We start from the raw sequence: 22,111 nt of genomic DNA, 5'->3' as shown, positions 1-22,111 counted from the left end.
TCTGCATATTAGTTTGCCACATATTCCATTTGATCCAATTATATATAATTAACCACTGGCACAACAAAATACTCATCAACCAATATTACAAAAGTGAGTAAAATCACACATGCAGGACAAGCTACAGAATGTTCAATATATATACATTATTTCTGAACAATCTGCAAGCAGGCTGCAGGCCGGCACAGATAGCAGCAAAAAATTAAGAATATACGTGACAAGATTAGCATTGCAGCATTACATATGAATCAGAATCACCAATGAACAGCCATACCTGGCAAAATAAATGAAGAACATACAGGCCAGACAGTATCATGAGAGAGTGACGGCAGAGAAGAAGAGGCCTTCCATGACAGGCAAGAGCCAGTCAGGCTAGCCAAGGTGACCGCCCACAAACCCAACTGAACTGGCCATGCAACTGTAACTCGCAAGGCCATGTAGGCAAGTAATCCTTGGCTACCAGAGGCAGGCTCTGGACCTCATGCAAGGCCCCTCTTCTTCTACTTCTTCTTCTTGGGTGATCTGCGAGGCACTACCGCTTGACACCTCGGTATTTATAGCAGGAAAGGGAATACATAGTATGAACGAGACTGCTCCACCGATGCCGACTCAATGCGACAATGCATATCGGTTTACCACGTCCACAGCTTTCCTGGATACTGATTACAAATCGTTGAGAAATAAAATTGGTACCGGCCGGAATATATTCGTATTCAGCTAAGGTTGCGGCTCCAGGGCATGTGCATTTTCAGATGAGGTTGAACGTGCGTGCAATCAGCTGCACCAGGAGGCCTACTGCTTAGCTGCATTTGCCATTTATGAGAACACAGAAAAGCTCCATATGTGCAGTGATTCGCGCAATCTGAAGGAAATCTCCATACTCTCTTTGGATAGTATCACTGGGAAGGAATTCATCGCCTCTGAGTCGCTGATTTTTTTTTTGCAGGAGTCAGTGTCATGCACCACTATTTAAAGTTATTTTGTTCCCTCAATTTGAGTTTGACCTGCATTATATATTGATAATACCGTGGTTAGGTCATCCACATGGTGGTAACTGGTACTTAGGTTAGGTAAGCATACAAGAATAACTCCTCACAATGCAATATGGTCAATTAAAAAACATTATTGGTTTTCAAAAAAAGATTAAAAAACATTATTGCATCAACTTGTTGGGTTTTTTTAGATAATGGGTTTTCATTAATCTGGCTTCTATATCCACGAAGAATATACACAGCCAAAACAATATATAGAAGAGCACTTAGACTCACAATTCAACAAAGAAGAGAACACACAACCAAAAAAATAAAAAACTACGACTTCGCACATCTCTGCTTCCTAACATCCTCTCCTGAAACGACCAAATTCAGGTGTGAAAGTCATCAAGTCGCCGTCGTCCCCTAGTGCGTCATCGCTGCGAACCTTCGCTGGTGCCATCTTCATCTGCTTCACGTGAGCTGACTCCATGTGTCGCCGGTTAGCCCACCTTCATCTGTCGTCGTCCAACTGATTAGACGCGAGCCGATAGGATCTGCTTCCGCTTTGCCGGACTCCCAGGCTGCCGCCGCCCCTAGGACACTGCTGCCTACGGAACCACATCCACTGGATCTGCCTTCTCCCTACCGAGGATCAACTTGTTGGTTAATGCAATCAGGTAACGCTGCAAGACAATGAACGTGTGGTAGGATTCAGCAATCTTATTGTATAAAGTTTTTGTTGATCATGGACTCTTGCTGCTCTGAAGATTTATTATGACCATCCAGGTGTCGCACTTCTCACTTGTCTAAATTCTTTCCCCTCCTTTTATAAGAGCATCTTGGCCTTATGCGCCTAGTAAGGGTTAGTTGACTTTTTTTCCATAACTTTCTGCTCATTTTGCAACTTTCCTATGTGTCAATCAAGAACGGAAAAATGTCCTACTCTTGCAATAGGAAAGGAGACAGAAACTGAAGTCTTTGGAAGGGGAATCTCCAAACTTTTGATAATGGAATGGTTAATTGAATAATTTCTCTTGCATGCAAAGAAATATGGACCACCCTTGTCTCTTAAAATTTGTGAAAGTCCATAGTTTTCATAATCCACTACGAGAGAACAACTTTGGAACTAAAGCATAAAGGAAATATAAACTAAAATGGTTGAGAGTTTTGCTGGCATGCATCTCTACTTTTCTTTTCTCAAGTGCATTACAGGCGTAAATGCTCACGTACATGCGCACACACTCATTGTCAAACCTAGGGCCACATACATATGCACACTCACTGGCGGGCCCAGGGCCCAATGACCCTGGTTGTCCACATAGGCTCCGGCACCGGCACACGTTGAGGCATTCGTCACATCACACTCTATGGCAAGCTCAAAAATATGTGATCACATCGGCGTCTTGAGCTTCGCCCAGACTCCATTCAAGCATTGGGCCTCCACTACGCGGACTCACTTCTATAGACCCATGTGAGCAACCTGCCCCTATGAACGATTTTGCAAAACTAAGCCAACAGATAATCTTAAGATAATGAAGTTATAATAGACGTCTCACTATGACCACCCATGATGACTTGGGAGACTCAAACCTAGGTAAATGTGTTCAATATCGAGGAACCTAGCTTAGTTCACATATCATCTCTACTTCTCTTTGTATGTGCAATATTTTATTGCCCATGTGGACTAAGTCACCAAGGATGTCAAATATCAAGGTTCATCACTATTTGAGCCTCGAACTCCTCTACTACTGTGCAAAATATGTAGTCGGTTCTTGTGTCTTAGGTTATAGAATGCTACTACAATATTTTTTATATTTTGTTTTACGAGCTTATTTATCTAAAAGTGATGTTTGGGGGGGGGGGGGGGGGGGGGGGGGGGGGACTTTCATGTATATTTTTTGTGTCCTTTGAAGTGATCCAAGATTAAAGTTCTATTCAAGGAGCAGTGTGGTTGACTTGTGACGAGGTTTGAGCAACCAAGAGGGGTAATAAATAGGTCATATAATTATAGATTGATTGCCATTCTATTATACTTTGGAAGGAAAAACTTCATATAAACAAGGTGAAGGGTGTAGTTGTTTTATTTTTAGGATAATTTAGATGCCAATTTTATTTACAAAATGTTTGTATTACTGTGACATATAGTCCAGTTTGGATTAGTGGCTCATGTGTATGTTGACATTTGTTGTGAGGTTTTAGTCACACTTTGATTGTTGATGGTGGGGTTAGACCAACACGTAAGACGCATAGATCAAGTTCAAAACACCACACCAGGTTAACCCTTTAACGTGAAAATGAAGACGAAAATTGTATAAATAAAATTTCTACAAGTTGAGTGAACCATATACTCTTGCCAAAACCCTTACTTTCGTATGTGAAATACCATTCTAACCGAATAGAAATTCGCGTCAACTTGTATGTAAAAGTCTAATAGTTCAGTCTTAAAACAACATAATTTGATGGGTTTATAGAAATTTCTATTAAAACAACATATTTTTCTAGGCCATTGCACCAAAAAGTTAATAGAAATGATAAGACAAAACCACGAGCTGGCCCTTGGTACGTAAGATTTTGTGAACGATGTGGAAGATACATTTTAGGTGATATACCTTTCAAATCACTTTGGTTGGCATTGTACAAATCCCAATGTAGTTGGATTTTAAAATAAAATCTAGGAATCAAACTTGAACTTCTGGTGCAACCAAAGCTGAAAAATCATCTACGGCCGAAAGTCGAGAATAAAATCAGATGGGAACACCTTTTCAGTGGAATTATGCAAATATTTTCACAAAATATGTATGGATTTTAATAAATTCTAGAGAGAGAAAAATACACATGATATTACACGACCATGTAAAATAATTCAAGTATAATTTCATTTGTTCAAACAAGCAGTTAAATGGATAGTGATAAAATGCCTATTTTTTCTGTCCTTTTATTCACAATATGTCTGTCATATATCTCACAAACGAAATCAAGTTTGATATCTGAAAAGGCAAAAACGAGTACCAAGGACAAAGGATGGCAAGTGGCTTGTAGCTAGGTTCAGTTGTTGCAACTGTTGGATCATTGTTCACTGGTTATTCATGTCCGAATCCAATGGGATGCCAATTGAGACGGTCCCTCAAGTTGACCCTCCCTACACTTTATAGCGCTGGGACCCAATTATAAAGTTTTCTGTGGACAGGCTCCATTTGATAGACACGCACAACATTCAATAGGGAAGGAGAAGAATGAATATCATCCTTTTAACATCATGCAAAAACACCTAATCGTGCAAGAACTACATTAATTTATTGGATAGAAATTATTTCATCTTGCACCTGCGACTCCATTCTGCGGGTAAGATTGACTACATGATGCCCAATTTGGTAGCAAATTTATGGTCTTTGTTTCAACAAGAAGGGTTGTCCAATACAATCGGTTATTCTTATGACACGAAATCAGAAGACCAACCGATCGGAACCCATGGATCAAACATCAAACACCAATGGAACATTTCTTGCGCCAATGTTTGCATAAATGGAAATGCCCTGTTCTACCCAAACTCAACTGGACTAAACCTATGTTAAATCACACACTTAAATTTGTAGGTAGCTCTAACACAAATATTTGTTCAAACAGTGTAGTATTATGGGTAGAGCTAATACACCACAGTCCAAAAATTAGCTCAGATAACCACTAAATTAACAGCGTCCATTTCTCCAAACTCTCTCTTGACTAATACACTATATCCAAGAGATTGTTTGGACAAGCATATCAAGGAGATAATATAATGCTAACCTTATTTACATTTTTTTCTTTCACAGTGAACACAAGAGATTATAGAGGGAATCATAGAATACACAATCAACTACATACAAAATTTCCTAAGATTATCAACATGTTCAGTTGCGCACCTGCTCACAAGGATTCTGCAAAGATAAGAGAAGATATTCAGATATACAGAAATCATTTGTTATTTTTCTACAGTCAAGCTTGAGTATGTGTGTATGTTGGAATCTTATCATAACAAATAGTGGATTATATTCTATCCAAATGCTTATAAAAATCGCATGATTGAAATGAATGATGGAATGAAGTGGTTGGAAGGCCTTGTAATTTTCCCTTTTCCTTTTTTGTTCCTTCTTTTTCTAGCTGTACATATGATTCTTTCATTTAATTGAAAATAAATAAAAAAATAGGTAGGGAGTTCCCCTGCCAATTCGGTCAAACATGAAGTGGTTCGAAGGCTCTGATTTCAGAGAATAAATGTTATAACTACTCATTACAAGTTTCCAAAATAAAGTACATAAGCACTGCAAAAATTGAATTAAACTGATCACTGTTTCGAGAATCTTAATTAACTATTTACTTGCTGATGAAAAATGCAAGTGTTGTTCCTGTTATTATTATTTATGTTTGCGACCAGATAGTTGTAAACAATAGACTTTCATATGCTATTTATTATTCAAGAGAATTTAAGGATCATCAAAAGCCTATAATCAGTAAAAGTTTCATGTCTACTGTCTAATAATCAATGTTTTGTCATTACTCAGAAAAATTATCAGCTTTTGTAAACATAGAAATATTATATTATGGAATCATACACATGAAAACCAGTTACAGCAGTAATAACTTACCCTTTATCCTTTTCTTGTCAACAGCTGTTTCTGTTGTTGATCTTCGGGAAACATCTGCCAGCGATATAGGTGTTACTGGGGGTGAGGAAACTTCGCTGCTCTCCCTGCTATGCCTAGCCTCCAACAATTTGTTCACAGTAATAATAGGAGTCCGTTGACTATTTGAAGGTATGGAATAACTGCGAGTCATGGCAGCAGGTGGTCGTGGAAGTGGCGATGCTGTATGTGATGGGGGTGAGACATGAGTGGATACATTAGGCATCGGACGCCTTGAAACCAGAGGGCCAGAATATCCAACCAAACCAGGATGCATGGTGCCTACATTTGCTGGAGGCCGGGGCAGCTCATGCAGCTCACTTATTCTGGGAGTCGTTGTTGGGAGCGAAGTGACCCTGGGTGTAACTTTTGGAGGCACAGATGACTGACAACCAGGGCCATGAGGTCTTGTTGGCAACACATAGGGAGGGAGCTTCCATGACGGTTTGCGATCACTTGTAGAAAACAGGGGCTTGCTCAATCCTACCTTGCTTGGAATTGGGCCAGAAAAGGCCTTCATTTTCTTAAAATCTGTAGTGGAGTAGGAATAAACTAGTGATGCTGATATCCCTTCATTACTTGACGGCATCTTAACAGGTCCACTATGCATGGAATTCGGCATAAAATCTTTACCCAGTGGAGAGGAATGCCACAAATTTACTGCCACATGAGATTTACTTTCAGGTTGATCTGAATGAGGCGATTTGTTGGCAACTACCGAAGCAGGGTTCTTGTCATCAGCTGGCGTCGGGAGTTTGTAGGAGTGAACAGTTCTGTTTAACAAGTTCGTTTTCCGAAACCTCGTAGATGGATCAGCCACATTCTCAGCAAAAATTGGTGCTGATTGGGTACCAATCTCAGGCTTCATATGAGGAACTGCTAAAGTCGCCTTTATTTCTTCAGCATTTTCCTGTATAAGCATGCGTCAGTTAAAAGAATTTCAGGACTCAAGATGTCATCCCATTGGGACATAAATGACTGAACTGAGGCATGAAATACCAAGGACTCAGCCTAGAAAATACAGATATTCAAGATTCCAAATAGAGTTATCACAATTTTATTAAAACTTACATAACAAGGATTTCTGCATTAATGTCCTCCATCAGATGTGATATTATACCAATACCAAAGGAGATAAAATTTTGTGCATTGTGGAGTCCTAAGCCAAGCTAATAATATGAGAAGAGGTAGAGGAAGACCGAAATTGACATGGGGGGAGACAATAAAAAGATATTTGAAAGCTTGGGATATACCTAGAGATCTATGTTTGAATAGGAGTGCTTGGAAAGCAGCTATTGAAGTGCCTGAACCGTGACTTGGGGCTCTTGGTGGGTTTCAACTCTAGCCTTCCGCAACTTGCTTGGGATTGAAAGGCTATGTTGTTGTTGTTGTTGTTGTTGTTGTTGTTGTTGTACCAAAGGAGATAAAAACATTTTAGATTGACTTCATTGAGCTAACCTGATTTAGATTTTGTTTTGTACCCCCCTTGTCCCAAAAAAACATGTCACTTTAGGATTCATAATGACTGAATCCCATAAGCATTTGGATCTTATTACTTAAAAAGGTTTAGAGTAAAGCCCCACATAATGTTTGGTCATTCTTTGTACATGTTTACCCTAGAGGATTCATGTCATTATGAATGAAAAATTGAGAATGAACAAATTTATCATGAAAAATGTACAGCACATAACTAGTGAGATGAAGACTACCTGCTCCTGTTCCTTCAGAGGTCTTGGGGAACTCGCTGGATGAGCTTGATCCAACTATATTAACAAATAAATAAATGTTTGAAAGTTTAGTATGATAATTAAGCAAAATGTAGGAGATATAATAGGCACTTTATAACAACAACAAAGAAGTTTATTCCCAAGCAAGATAGGGTAGGCTAGAGATGAACCCAGCACAAATGCAGAACCAATAAGCTTTGATTGGACTAAGAGCATCTCCAAGGGTCTTTCTTAAACTCGCTCTCTAAATCTTCATTTGGAGATCCATTTGAATCTTCTCTATATCTTTCCACCCTCCAACAACTTCTCTATATCTTGTGCACACTCTATAGATGCAACTCGCTCTCGATCTTTGGCTAGCGAGAAATCCGGAATAGAAGATGGCAATATTCGGATATCTAATTAAAAAACTGTTGGAGGGCATTTATTCACCAAAGTCTCTATTCCTATCAATAAGAAAGGATATAAAGAGCCTCTTGGAGTTGTTCTAACTTAGCTGAAAAGGCATCACAAACATTAAAAGGTGCAACTCAAAGAAAGTAGTATAAATCTTCTTCACATGAAAAAAAAGGACGTACCCAGTGCAGAGAGCTCCCGATCTGTGCGGGGTCTGGGGAAGGGTGTCAGTGGCAAGCCTTACCCTCGCCTGTGCAATGCGAGGAGACCGCGACTCGAACCCAGGGACCTTCCGGTCTTACATTAAATGTTTCTTTAGCAATATGCAATTATTAGCAACCACACTTCTATTATGTTGCAATTAAGTGTTAGTTCAGGTTCTCCTATTGTGCCTAAAAGAAGGGAAAGTAAGAGAAGAATATTGGAAGCTATCACACAAACCAGCAATGGCTCCTAGATATCGAGGGCGCTGTCAATTAGTGCAATTGCTGATTATCTTGCTCTCTGGGATAACTTGCTCAGGTGCAGCTGCATTTAGATCATCAGATGTTCCAATACGCATAAATGGCGCCTATCAAGTCAGCTAATGAACCTTTATTTCAAGGTTCTGTTAGTTTTGGTCCTTGGGAGCGGAAACCCTGGGCACCCAGAAAATGCTGTTTCTTCCTCTGGCTGGTGGTGGCGCATAATAACTGTTGGACAGCCGATCGCTTGGCACGACGAGGTTTCTCTCATCCTGAGGTCTGCCCACTTTGTGATCAATAATCAGGACCATCCAACACCTTCTGGTGTCATGCGTGTTTGCCAAGCAATTCTGGTACTTCCTTTTGCAGAAAGTTGGACTTGCTGTACTCTGCCCTCAACCCTTGGAGCTTTCTTTTGATGATCTCCTGATCGGTGGTGCAGAACTTGCTCTATTGTGAGTGGTCCCATTCAATAGAGCCTAAACTCGCTCATCATATTTGGTTCATGAACTTTGTAGAAACAAAGAAATAATTGTGTTTAATGGTGCTTCTCCGAGCTTATCTCCGGTCCTGTCTATAGCTGGGAAGCACAGCTCTGGGGCATGGCAGGTGCTAAGGGGTTCTATTTCCTTGCTTCCTTTACCCCGGCTAGCAAATTTTCATGATCTCACTACTACAGATTGATTTATCACTGTCGCCACTTTCACTGCCTTAGCGATAGAAGCGACGGTGTGATACTTGCACCGTCGGTTGGAACGATAGCGAGGCCTCCTAAGACTAAAACCGGTAGTTTAGACTTTTACCACCGACGGGTTAATGATAGATATAGCAGTGGTATTGGGGTTGCATTTCATCCATCGCATGAAAAGCCGGGCCGACTAGGATACACATTTTACCCGCCAGCCCTAAAGTAGGGTTTGGTCAACCGGCGGTAAATTCAGCGTGAGTGTTGAATTGCCTCAACTTTCAAGGCCATCAAATCACCATTACTTCCGCTGCCTGAAGCCTAAGAGCCGCGTACCCACTGCTCTACATATACTTCAGGCCCGGTGCCCTCCGAAACGTCCCCTCTTGTTCATCCATCATCCCCTTCTCTTCCAATTTACAAAGAAAATGTCGGACTGCCCATCAAGTTTCCAAGCAGTCCGTCGTCCAGCGAGGATGAATTGCCTTCCCACCACTCCTCCGAGGAGAACGTCTCCTCCAATGACGGGATGTCTGATTACAGTCCTCCGTGGAGCTCCGAGAAGTAGGACCCGGAGGAGGAGGAGGAGGAGGACGAGGACGACGCCGACGCCGAAGACGATGACGACAACTCCGACGACTCCGACTTCGCCTCACCTCCTCCCAAGCGAGCGAGGCGAGCATGATCCTCTCTGCGAGAGGATCATATTTAGATTAAGTAGTTTATAGTTAGTATAAGTAGTTTTAATAGTTTAGGTTAGTTATTATGTTTCCGGACGAGTACAATCATATACTCGTCCAAATTGTATTTATCTGTATATGCAATGAATCAATGAAAAAAAGTTCTTTGAAATATTATGTTTCCTACTGCTGTTCTTCCTACCTATCTTTGATTCTTGCTATATATATGAATGAAAAGTAAAAATTGTCATGTACGGTTCTGGTTCCAGGAGAATCTAATAGCAGTTCAACTGCTGACAATCGCCGTATTATAGCGTTGGATTAGAATGGCAATGGTCGGCTTAATACGGATACTGTTTACCCTATCCCGTGCCATCCGTTCTCGCTGCCGATCAATCTGTTTGGAAAAGAAACCTAGAACTGCCTGGTCCGTTCCCCAACTATCCTCGGCCCTATCGGCGCATTCGCGGCTGTTGGAACCACTAAAAAACCCCAATACAAAGCCATTAGTTCTCTCCACCCATTGCCTCATCTTCATTCTCCCCACCAGTTGCTTCATCTTCATTCTCCCCACCAGTTGCTTCATTTTCATTCTCCCCACCCGCCTTTGCTTGCCCTACCTCGAGCACCTTGCATTGTCGTCGTGGACAACGCCCCGTGAAGGTTAGATGGATTCGGTCACCCCCCGCTGTTTGCATTTGGTTCCAATTGGTTTTGGGTTCAGCGTCAATTTTGTTCATATTAGAAATTTCTTCATTGCAATAGATGTCTTACTTCGGAAGAAGCCATTACGATGCGAGCAACCTTGCCTTTTGGCGGCTAGAGGTGGCACCAGGACCCCAGATGATGGTGTTTGCTACTTAGGGACAGAGCATTCACTCGGACCGACTGTTATTGTTGAAGCTGTTGTTCGTCACCTCCTTGAACCACAAAATTTGACAAGAATCGTTCAAGACCCTGTTTGTGGAGAGATTTTTATGCTTTGTAGGACTGGATAGGAAGTAGACATACTTTATAGATACAATGTGTCCGTGGACGGAGATGCTGTCATCTTCGCTACGGTTCACTACCTCTGGCTTTCGGGACCACATCAACCAATTGAGTACCTTAGCAACTGTCTACCCATCCGACATTAAGCCTTAGAATTTGTGAAACTTTTATGTTAATGAAGTTTATATGTACTGATGAAACCTCTGGATCAGTATATATGAGTACTGCATAATCGTTGAACTATTACTTCGGTTGAACTGTTAATTGAATCAGTTGGTCTTGATTGTGGTCCACGTGTACATCTCTATGTAAGCACAAAGGATCCAAAACAGACCTTCTACAGGCGGATAGTACCCTGAACCGGCGGTGACACAGCATTTCATCTTGGTGGGAGTCCGAGGGTTTTGAAGGACGTTTTGGCGCCTTGGCGGGAGACAAAAGCATAGACAAAAGACCTGAGCCGACCTCTTCACTCAGAGTGTGTGCAACACTTTGAACCCTGACTGCTCCATGGCTGCATCTAGCTCTAACTCCTACCAGTGGTCGGCACCATCCCAGGGTGCCGTCGCGAGAACACCGTCTTCCAGCGGAGGAGGCTACAACGGGAGGGGGGCGCCCATCCCGTGCCGCGTCAAGAACCACCTCTACGCATACCAGCCACCACTTTTGTGTCGCTACGGCTTGAAGACGTCTCGTTGGATTTCATGGAGTGATGGAAACCAAGGACGTCGGTGCCATAGTTTTTAAGGCGGTAAGGCGAGGTGCGGCGCTCCACCCCCTTCCAGACGCCTAGGCAAATTAGGCGCGTGGCGAGGCGACGCCATACACATACTGTTGTTCACAATCAGAGCCTCAAAGGCACATATAACAATGACACAGATCAATAAATTAACCTCTCTTATGCAGCAAAGTTCAGACGTCAGAGAGACAAACAGTCAAGCATATATTAATTATTCACAGCAATTAGGCAACCACGTCAGAAGAGTACACCTGTGAGCTATCCATTCCAACTATCAAACTGTAACACATAAATAGGAGAAACGAGCAGAGCAGAGAAAGCAAAGTAGAGCATAGGAAGGAGCAGAGCATGGGAACAAGGCGGAGGAAGAGCAGAGGAAGAAGGGGGAGGAAGAGCAGAGGAAGAAGGGGGAGCAAGAGGAGAGCCGCACAGCAGCAGAGGAAAGAGGGGGAGGACGTAAGTGCCAATCGTGCGGTCGCAGAGCAAAGTCGCGGTTGGGGACAGGGCCGAAGTCGGTCGTGGGTCGCAGCGGACGGAGCGGGAGTCGGTCACAGACAGGGCTGGAGTCGCGGACGGGACGGAGTCGCGCTCGCGCAGGCGGGTCACGGACGGGGCAGACTCGCGCGGGGGCAGTCGCCTGCGGCACGCCAGTGCCGGATTCCAGGTGCGCCGCCGCCCTCCTCTCTCTTCCTCTCTCCTCCCTTTCCCTCTCCTTCTCCCTCTCTCAACTGACGCGATGGGGATTGGGTTGGCGGGAGGTGTAGGCGCGCAGCTGCTTCTTTTCCCACGCGCGCGCATCACTTCGCTCTTTTCCTGCGCGACGCTGGTCTTTCCCGCGTGCTTTTCCGTCCAGCGGCGTCCGCCTTAGCGAAATCAACGCCTAGGCGACGCCTTCAGCCGTGAGGCGACGCCATACGCGATGAGGGCGCGACAACCCTGTTTGGAATCCCGCTCGGATGACTAGGCGACGCCTTAAAAACTATGGTCGGTACCACAGATGCTGCAGGGCAAATAATGTAACTCGATTTCTTTCGCAATGCAAATGCTGAAATCCCGCTGTACTTATAGTAATTTGGTTTTTTTGTAGCCCGACTTAGATTGCGGATTCTTTAAGTAGCACGATCCACAATATGGGAAATTTCTGGGGACTTTAATTTTGGATTTACGTGACAAGATTTGGGAGCTGAAGGCATTGGCCAATGTTACAACAAATGAAGAACGTCTGCAGGAGGAGGAAGAGATTATGCCACGGATTGAAGAAATGGCCAGGGTTCTAACGAAGATGATGGAAGATTTCGTACCTTTGAGAAAGAAATGTGCTTCCTGTTTTTCTTTCATTTAATTTTGTACTTACCTTAGTTCTTGGCATGTTCATTGGCTAGTTGCTTAGTTAACCGCAGTATATTCAAGTATCAATTTATGATGTATCGGACTGAAATCTGTCACTTTTGTACAACTATTGGTAAACTAAATGCAAGGCGATTATTTAGTTGTTTAATTTATTAAAATGTAAATGCTAGTACATCTAAGTATCAATTGATGTGTCGGACTGAAATCTATCACTATTGTACAACTATTGTTGAACTAAATGGAAGGCTAACTAGGTGTTCAATTTATTGAACTATAAATTATAGTAGATCAAAGTATCAATTGATGTGTTGGAGGCATCCTACTTCTCTGGACACTGGACCTTGGTATAGGGCAACCAATTTATTGAACTGTATATACACTCCTACGGTCCTACCACACCTTCCTCCCATCCATTCCCCACTCTGCTCCCTTGCTCTGCTTCACCCTACTAGCGTCGGACGAAAGGCAGCCTCTCACGTGCTCACTGCTCCTTCACCTCCAAGCCTCAACGGCGCACAAATCTTCAGCGCGTCGTCCTTGCTTCTCTGCTCCATCCGGATCTAAGGTAACTGCACTGGATCTGCTCCTTAACCGAATTCTATATTCATTTGTATTGCTCTCTCGTGCTCTCTGCTCCTTCACCTCCAACCTAGCTACAGTAATTTTGTTGGATCTGCAAATAAAAATACATCTCCTCGTTCTGGAGTTTGTGGCCTTGTATATCCGTGGAGTGCAGCTTGTGAGCCTTATTATCCTTAGTATTGGTTCACCGAATCAGTGCTTTGTGAACAAAGTCGATGAGCTAAATGAAAGTGTACCAATGGATGTGGACAGGATTGTAGTGATCAAGGCTCGTGATGACATGGAGATTGACAACGTGTTAGTCGCTGAATTCTCACTCTTGGTAGTAGGAGAATTCTTACTCTCATCAAGAGAGGATGACACTAGGAGTTGGGGCAATTTTCTTGTCTATTTCTTACACAAGCTCACACAAATGCCATGCCAACCTGAGGGGTTGGGGTTACATATTTATAGGCTGCTAGCCAGCCAAGCATATGCCAAGATGCTAGTCTAAGATGCTAATATATTGTCCTAGCTAAGATGCTGTCCTCTAGTCTAAAATGTTGTCCTCTAAAATGATGTCCTCTAATATAAGATGTTGTCCTAAACACAGAAAAACAGCCACAAGGACCATGTGGGCAGCATAGCCCCACAAAGACCAGCCACACATGAGACTTATCCATCATTCTCCCCCTAAGTTTTGTGCGTCGTCTTGTGGGAGAGTTGAACCATCCCGGTCCTGGAGCAGAGCTCAAGGAACTTGATCCTCCCAAGGGGCTTGGTGAGCAGGTCTGCAAGCTGGTCCTTGGTGTTGATGTAGCTCGCCTTGATGCTCCCTTCCTCCAAACAGCCTCGGATGAAGTGGTACCTCACCCGGATGTGCTTGCTGCGTTCGTGGAACACGGGGTTCTTTGCCAGGGCCAGAGCGGACTTGCTGTCCACCCTGAGCTCCACCGCTCTAGTGTCTCTGCCGAGGAGATCACCAAGCAGTCGAGCGAGCCAGAGCGCCCGAGTCGAAGCGGTGGAGGCCGCTATGTACTCGGCCTCGCAGCTGGACAGGGCCACCATCTGCTGCTTGACCGACTGCCAGCTAACGGGGCACTTGCCGAGGAAGAAGAGGATCCCGCTCATGCTCTTGCTGGTGTCGATGTCACCGGCGTGGTCGCTGTACCCGACGAAGTGTACCGCCCCAGGGCACCTCGGGTAGTAGAGGCCGTGGTCGAGAGTCCCCGCAACGTAGCGGATGATCCTTTTCACAGCCTGCTGGTGCTCCGTCGTCGGTCGCTGCATGAACCGACTAACATAGCCGACAGAGAATGCCAAGTCCGGCCGTGTGTGGGCGAGGTAGCGAAGGCTCCCCACAAGACGCCGGTACTGCGTAGCGTCCACCCTCCGTTGTGCTGTCGCGGCTCCGCTTCAGCCTCTCCTCCATCGGAGTGAGAGCTGGGTTGCAGTCGGTGAGCCCAGCTAGCTCAACGACGCGCTTGGCGTAGGCGGTCTGTCGAAGCGTGATCCCAGAGTTATCCTGGTGTACTTCGATTCCCAGGTAGAAGGAGAGAGGCCCCAGGTCACTCATCTGGAAGGTGGCCTTCATCTCTTCTTTGAATGCCGCCACCTCCGCATCCTTGGTGCCGGTGATCACCAAGTCGTCGACGTAGACACCCACCAGCAGGGCATTTCCTCCATTGCCCCGTCGGTAGATGGCCGCCTCGTGCGGGCTTTGCTCGAAGCCCATCCCCTTTAGCGTGGAATCTAGCTTGGCATTCCACGCCCTCGGTGCCTACCGCAAGCCATAGAGGGCCTTGCGCAGGCGGAGCACCTTGCCCTCCTTGCCGGGGATCGCAAATCCCGGCGGCTGGTGCACGTAGACCTCCTTCAAGTCGCCGTTAAGGAACGCCGACTTGACGTCCATGTGATGAACACGCCAGCCCTCCTAGGCAGCTAGCGAAAGGAGGAGTCGCACGGACTCCATCCGTGCCACGAGAGCAAAGGCGTCGTCGAAGTCGACCCCCTCCTGCTGCACGAAACCTCGCGCCACCAAGCGAGCCTTGTGCTTGACGATGGCACCGGCTTCATCCCTCTTCAGCTTGTACACCCACTTAAGGGTGATCGCGCGATGACCACGAGGAAGGTCAGCAAGCTCCCAGGTGTGGTTCTTCTCAACCGCATCCATCTCCAACTGCATCGCGGCGCGCCATGCCGCGTGTCTCTCGGCCTCTGCAAACGACCGAGGCTCGCCATCGTCACACGCAAGGTGCAACTGCGCCGCCAGGTCGTGAGGCACCGGTCCCGGCACCGGCTGGTCGCCGAGAAGGTTCTCCATCGTACGGTACCGCAATGGCTCGCCGTCGTGGTACGCGTCGATGCACTCCTCGTCGTGAGAGAGCGGAGTAGCGAGCTCAACCGGGCTGTGCTCGACACGAGCTGGAGTAGACGTGCCCGGAGAGGTGCCGATCGATGCTGGAGTGCGTGGCATTGCTGGCTGTGGTGGAGCCGGCGAAGAACTCATCGCAGCCAAGGTCCTCGCACTTCCATGTGATTGAATTTGTTGAGGTGGAGAGTGCGTGCGTAGGTGTGAAGATCTACTCATCTAAAACTGCAGCATGGATCTTTAAGGAATCTGAATAAGACGAGGATAGTATTGTTCTACGTTCAAAATTGAGAAGTATTTTTCTTAATGGTTTTATGTACATGGTTGAGTACCCTACGATAGTTACTGTAGATATGGAGGAAAAGACATGGAGGACAATTCGTAAACCAGGTGGTGCTGAAATGTCCATCAAGCTCAGGGTCACATGTGTGTGTGTTGTGCTGATTTTCGCAATAGGTCTTGGCTTTTAGTGTGGATACTTGAAGACTATGGTACTGATAACTGGAATTGGAAGCATGTTGTGAACACGAAGAAACTGTTTGGACTGTATGAATATTAAAGTTGGTTCTGAGCTTTGTGATAAGGAGTACAGAGTGATTACAGTTTACCCAGAATGGAATTTCATTTTCCTTGTTGAGAAGGATAGAACATTGATTGCATATGACATGGACCGCAGAAAGGTTCATGTCATCCATGCCCGTGTCATCCGCTTTTGTAGATCAAGAGAGCGTTTTCATATGAACAGGCCTTACTATCTTCCTTATGTTCTCTTGTTCATGGAGTCATTAATAGAGCAGTAAAGGTGCATTTCCTGCATTTCGTCACAACAGTCTTTGTTCAGGTAGACATTTGTTTTCATTCTATATATGTATAGGCCAATTTTGGCTTGGTAACTAAAGGAATGATATGTTCAATATTAATAATTCTGCTGCTTTGTTCAAGTTGTGGATCAGAGATGAATAAGAGGGGTTCCATGATGCATTTGCTACCAATCCAAAGGATACACTAATTATATTCATTTTGCCTTGCAAACAGGAGTGCCACATATAAGGAGCATAGCTACGTCATTTCGTTATGTAAGTCTGTATAGAATAGTATGCTCTATGTACCGCTTGTGTTACATATTAGTTCAGAAAGATGTTATGATAGCGTCCATTGTTATTGTAAAAAGTACTCTTGTTTGTGAACATAATTTATGGATGTAATGATTATATATTTGTATGCTTTGTATTCATCAAGCTATTAAGGGCCCAGCTGAATTAGTAACTATTGTGAAACAGGATGAAATTATGTCACCTGTCGCTATACGTATTATGCGGCAGGGATAAAAGTGTATCACCGCCGAATCGTTTAGTAACCCGACACCGACTAAACGATCATCAAAGGCGGATCGTGGTTCAAGACGACGGTGACCATGACCTTTATACTGGTGGATCATACGTTGAAGCGACGGTGGTGCTAACCTCTACACAGGCGTCTCGGCCATCGAACCGACAGCGAACCCGCACCGCTGACAGTCGGGTCGAAGTACAAGGCGACGGTGCTAATGACAACTACACAGGTGGTTGATGTGCCCACACGACGATTTTGATAGCCTCGACACAGTCGTATCATTTGCCAATGCGGCGGTGTTAGTGTACATCCACAGCCGGGTCGTGCTCCAATGCGACTGAAGTAAAGACCTAATCACGGACGGATCATAAGCCAATCGGCGGTGTTAGTGTACACCGCAGTCGTTCCCAGATGGCAACGGTGAAGGCTATGACCATCATTGTCGACAACTTACTGCCGAAGCCGAAATTGGACTGCGATGTGGGTTACGACGCGGCTGTGAAAGGTGCGAGTGTAGTAGTGTCTTCTCTCTGGCTAGTTTTGTCTGTGGCATGTTTCAGGATGGGAATGGGTTGACCTGCCCAGCCTTGGACCGAGCCCTATGACCTCAAGGCAACTTTAGGGGCCATGGGTCAACCCATTTCACTTAAAGGTTATCCTTCCTAACCCAGTACATCATAAGTTTGCAAGTTTACCATGATTTTAATTTTATCTATTTTCACCTCCAAAATATGATATTCCTCAATCTACTTCCAAGCATAGACATGTTTAAAAGTTATGACCAACCGTGCTTATTCAGAAAAATAAAGATCAACAAATTCAAAAAAAAAAAGATTGTTATGTGACTATTGGGTCGACCCATGTTACCTATTGGGAAACTAGGTTCTGGCGCTATCGGCCCATTTCAGACTTTGAGGCCGTCCCCTATGACCCATTGGCCTTGCTTTTATGGGTCGGGTCAACTACTCAATGGGTCGCCCTAGCCCATTCCCATCCCATCGCCCGTTAGTATCTCTTTTCTCTCTTATTAATGAAATTAATGAAATGACATGCACCTATCCTGCGTTATTCGATAAAAAAAACTAATGAAGCAAGTAAGTGTTAGAGTGTTTCCTTCCTCATGAAAGGATTAAACCAAACCAAATTATTATTAAGCTGAAGGTTAACTGACCTCAAAGGAACTTATTAAAAAAATGGCAACATATTTAATCATCTATAGAAAGGAAGCTAAGCTATCTCAGTTGGTCAAGGGTGTGGATCTATGCGAGGACCATCCAGGTTCAAGTTCTTGCTGAGGCGAATTTGGGTGCCTATTTTCTTATTAATAAAATGCCACCTAGTTCTCCTAGGTTGGTCTAGTTTTAAGTAATCATCTAAAAATTGCTCATATTTCGAGATGATGCTAGAATGATTAATCACTAAGAACAGAGGATGGACCGAGTTCAGTAAATGAAACTTAGCTACATAATGCCAAATGAATTGATCAGCTGGAAAAGAACTTACATCCATTGGGCTTCTGGAAGTGAGGAGGTCCTTGTCCCTGTCATTTATCTCGTAGTCAAAACTTAACTCACTGCCATCACTATGATTATCGTGGTAAGAGCTGTAATCATCAATATTACTGTCATCATCCAGTCCACTGAAGTGGTAGTCAATGTGCTGCTTCTCAGCAACTGCTTTGACACAAGGCTCCAGAGACTCTAGATGCTTCAGCCCTTTCCTGAAAAAACTCAACTGAAAATCCAAATAATAGTAAGATAGTTGTAGTCTTTACCACTGCATAGGAGTCATCATTAGTTGTAGTTCTTGGTGAAGACATGTTAAGCTACCTGAGCAGCATGATGACGAGCAGCCTGTGTCAAAATACTTAGAAATTGACCTTGCTTTAGTGATTTCAAGCGAAATATAAACAATGCTGCCTCCTCTTGGTACTCAAGAAACGAAGTTTGCAGTTGTTCTGATGAGAATGATTCATTTTTGGGGTGCCTCGATCGCCCTCCTTTCTCCCCATAGGCTGCTCGCATGGCTTCATATTCCGCTCTGAAATGGAAAAAAATATTTACAAGGAGGAAAAGCACAGATTGTAAAATGGATAAGATGACATTCAAGAAACGTGTACCTTTTCTGATCACATTGGTCTTTCATTTCCTGAATCAGTAGGAAAGAAATGTAAGGACAGCATGTCACATGATGGACTAAACTAAGTGTGAGGAATTAAGTTTTTCTTTTATTTGGAGATGATGATAAATGCAATATGAACAACAAATTAGCAAAATAACAATATTTGAACATGAGCTCACAATTGCATGAAGTTGAGAAAAGCATAATCAGGGAGATCTAACCTCTACAACTTGTAGCTCTTTCAGAAGGGATTCTGATGGATTTGTGATTGTATTTATAATATTTGTACGCTATAAAGAAAGAAAAAATACTAGTAAGCATACAAATTATACATTAAATAGTATGATTGATTGAAGAATATATGTTGTGATACAATTTTACAACAGTGACAAAGGACTTTACATAGCCATCCACAAATTTCTGTAGTTCAAATTGGGCCTTCCCTAGCATCATCAGCACTTTACCTGCAGGTAGGACTAAATGAATAGAACGAAGAAGGCCTGATACTTCTTAAAATAAAGATGTATCTCTAAAAAACAAACATGAGAATTTTGTTTTCTACGTTCACTGAAAGCTAGAAGAAAAGTATCATCAACTAACAAGTGTTTTCAATGAAGGATTTGGCAATTCTCCTTGCAACTATCAAGAGATAAACTGGACACTAGTATGGCAAAACTGGATGACAAGTCTGCCACGATGTCAAAAAAAAGAACACCCTCAAAATTGGTACTGGAGGTAAAAAGGAAGAAAATATCTAAAACAAACTAATATTACTAGTAGATCTTAAAGACCAGTTCATGATTCAGTAGTTCACGTAAATGGATTGCTCAACGGGCTTCTATCCAAATCCATTGGATAATATTCCATTCTTCCAAATCCCATTTTACTGCATCCTCCTGTTTCAGGTTCAGCCAACACCTGTCTCTCTTTATACAGGGGGCTGAGTAGATGAAAATTCTGTTTCGGGGCTTATCCATACAAAAATGACATACAGCGTTCAAGAAAGAAATGGACATGCTGAAAAAATAGCATAGTTGGCTCTAAAACACGAAATTTGATTTGCTAAAACGCACTCGTAAGAACAATTTCAGACCACAAAGTTTCCATATCATACGTACTTACAGATCCACACAATCACTCACCACTTTCATCATCATCATAGTTCAATGCAGCTTTTTCAAGCAAGCAAGTTCCCATTTCATCCATGGCTTCTGCAAACTCTGCAGGAGTGGATTACATGTGATTGTAAGAATATGACAGACAAAATATCTGATGTGGCAATAGGGACAGTTTTATTTCAGTATAAGTAAAAATAGCAATTACCATATACACTATTTGTTGTTGCAGCTGCAGCTGAAAGCAAGCTATCGTAACAGTTCCTCATATCTTCCATTTCCTGCAAAGTACGATTTCACGTTCATGTTACAAAAAGGTGGGTTAAACAATTTTAATTTCCATTAAAGGACAGTTGTAGGCCCCAAATCTTCTCTTCCTATTATAATTCACATGAGAAAGTGAATGACTTGTGAATTTTTCTGAAATTTCAAATCATGGATCAGCTTGTAGTCCTGTCAAACTTGTACCATATAATAAACTTCAATTGCATTCGTCTAATCCAACATCACATTCATGTCTGAACAGCTTTCACCATAATTTATCCATTAAGATGCAGACACTAAGGACAGGAACTCTCCTAAATTTCAGAAAACGTATTTCCACACTGTTATTAATATAATAACGCCCAGCAGGCAACGCAAGGTTAAACAAATGATCTGTCCTCTCATAACGACTTTGAATTGCTGACTGCGAGACCAGTTCTAGATAGCTACTTTCTGCGACCCAAGCTTCCTGCCGTGGACTTTGACCAGGAAGAAACAGGCCAAGTGCTTCTGAACTCCAAATCTCTAATGGCCACAATAACACACGAAAGCGAGCAAATCCACACATTTCGCTGATTATATCCAAACAATATATGAAATTATGAACAATTTACTAAGAAGAATTCCCACAGCCTAAAGGAAAATGGGCAACCTATACACGAAATAAACACAAAAAAGGATTCATCGCTCAGTACAAATGTATTAGCGAAGATCATCCGATCCTAAAAAATCACCGTGGCCCAGGAACAAGTCGCTGCGGTCAACACGAGCCATGAAAATCCGCGGCATAAGCAGGGGGTGGGATCGCGGCTCCTCGACGAGCACACACGATCCGACTTTGGCGCGTAACCACACGGCAGAACCAACAGCGCAGCAATAACCCGGCAGGAACGAAGAGAGGCGTTCGGGGCGGAGACGAGACCTGGGCGGCGTAGGTGAGCTCGTCGAGCTTGGCGGGTGGCGGGCCATGGTCCTTCCTCTCCCTGTGGTGGTGGTGGTGGGCGAAGCCCCGGAACCTGCGCAATGGCGATTTCATCCCCTTCCGCCTTGAATCCCCAGGCCGGAATCGCAACACCGAATCGCAGGCCCGCGACGATGATTAGCAGGAGAGGTGGAGAGAGGGGAGAAGGCGAGGCTGGCGTTCTTCGTTGCTGCAGCTCTCGAGCTTTGGAATTTTGGGACGAAAACTGATGGGAAGAATAGTCAGTCGTCGGAGAGGGGGAGTTTATGGCGTGGTTTTTGGAGAGATAGAATAGATGGATTCATTTTGATCCATGTTTGACCAAACGTAGCAAGCGTGACCCTGTAAAGTGCGAGATATATGGCATAAATAAGTCGTACACAACCATGTGTTTTATATAGTTTCAATACATAATTTTTTTACATCATAGGATTAAGATCAAAGAGCCTTCACCCTTCTTAACCTCTAGCCACTACAGATCACAGATCACAAATTTTTTTCTATGGAAGGACAAATCACAGATCCACTGCCGTCGTCGTCGCCACCGCCACTGCCATGGCCGGCGCGCGCGCGGGGAGGCACGCTGGGCGCGGGGAGGCACCGCCACCGCCACAGCCAGGGCTAGCGACGCGTGCGTGGCGGGAGGAAGGGATAGGGGCCGCTGCACCGCAGGTGCGCTCGGAGGGAGAGACGGAGAGGGAGAGAGATGCGCGCGGAAGGAGG

General features: G+C 44.0%; 1 protein-coding gene across 2 annotated transcripts; it reads right to left on the bottom strand.

The window, feature by feature from the left end:
• Positions 1-4,649: 4,649 nt before the first annotated feature.
• LOC136496847 (uncharacterized protein At2g33490-like) lies at positions 4,650-21,684 on the bottom strand. 2 transcript variants are annotated; one of them, XM_066492609.1, is made up of 12 exons: positions 21,350-21,684; positions 20,372-20,444; positions 20,191-20,268; positions 19,451-19,512; positions 19,270-19,338; positions 19,047-19,075; positions 18,757-18,967; positions 18,431-18,661; positions 7,342-7,395; positions 6,266-6,542; positions 5,597-6,163; positions 4,650-4,888 (listed from the first exon to the last, which is right to left on the bottom strand). In XM_066492609.1, the coding sequence occupies exons 1-12, from the start codon at positions 21,461-21,463 to the stop codon at positions 4,878-4,880; spliced, it is 1,776 nt and encodes a 591-aa protein (XP_066348706.1). In that variant the 5' UTR covers positions 21,464-21,684; the 3' UTR covers positions 4,650-4,877. The 2 variants fall into 2 exon arrangements, with proteins under 2 accessions (XP_066348706.1, XP_066348705.1); XM_066492608.1 differs by having other exon boundaries at positions 5,597-6,542; positions 21,350-21,683.
• Positions 21,685-22,111: the final 427 nt, after the last annotated feature.

This window comes from Miscanthus floridulus, chromosome 12 (assembly GCF_019320115.1).
Source record: "Miscanthus floridulus cultivar M001 chromosome 12, ASM1932011v1, whole genome shotgun sequence".
NCBI classification, from domain to species: Eukaryota; Viridiplantae; Streptophyta; class Magnoliopsida; order Poales; family Poaceae; genus Miscanthus; species Miscanthus floridulus.
This window is presented reverse-complemented; position numbering and strand designations above follow the sequence as displayed.

Excerpts from the sequence above, each read along its gene's own strand:
- LOC136496847 (XM_066492608.1), bottom strand. The coding sequence starts at position 21,463 with ATGAAATCGCCATTGCGCAGGTTCCGGGGCTTCGCCCACCACCACCAC. Across the intron at positions 18,968-19,046 it reads GACCAATGTGATCAGAAAAG|AGCGGAATATGAAGCCATGC; the intron begins GTACACGTTTCT and ends TTTCCATTTCAG. Across the intron at positions 18,662-18,756 it reads CTCGTCATCATGCTGCTCAG|TTGAGTTTTTTCAGGAAAGG; the intron begins GTAGCTTAACAT and ends TTGGATTTTCAG.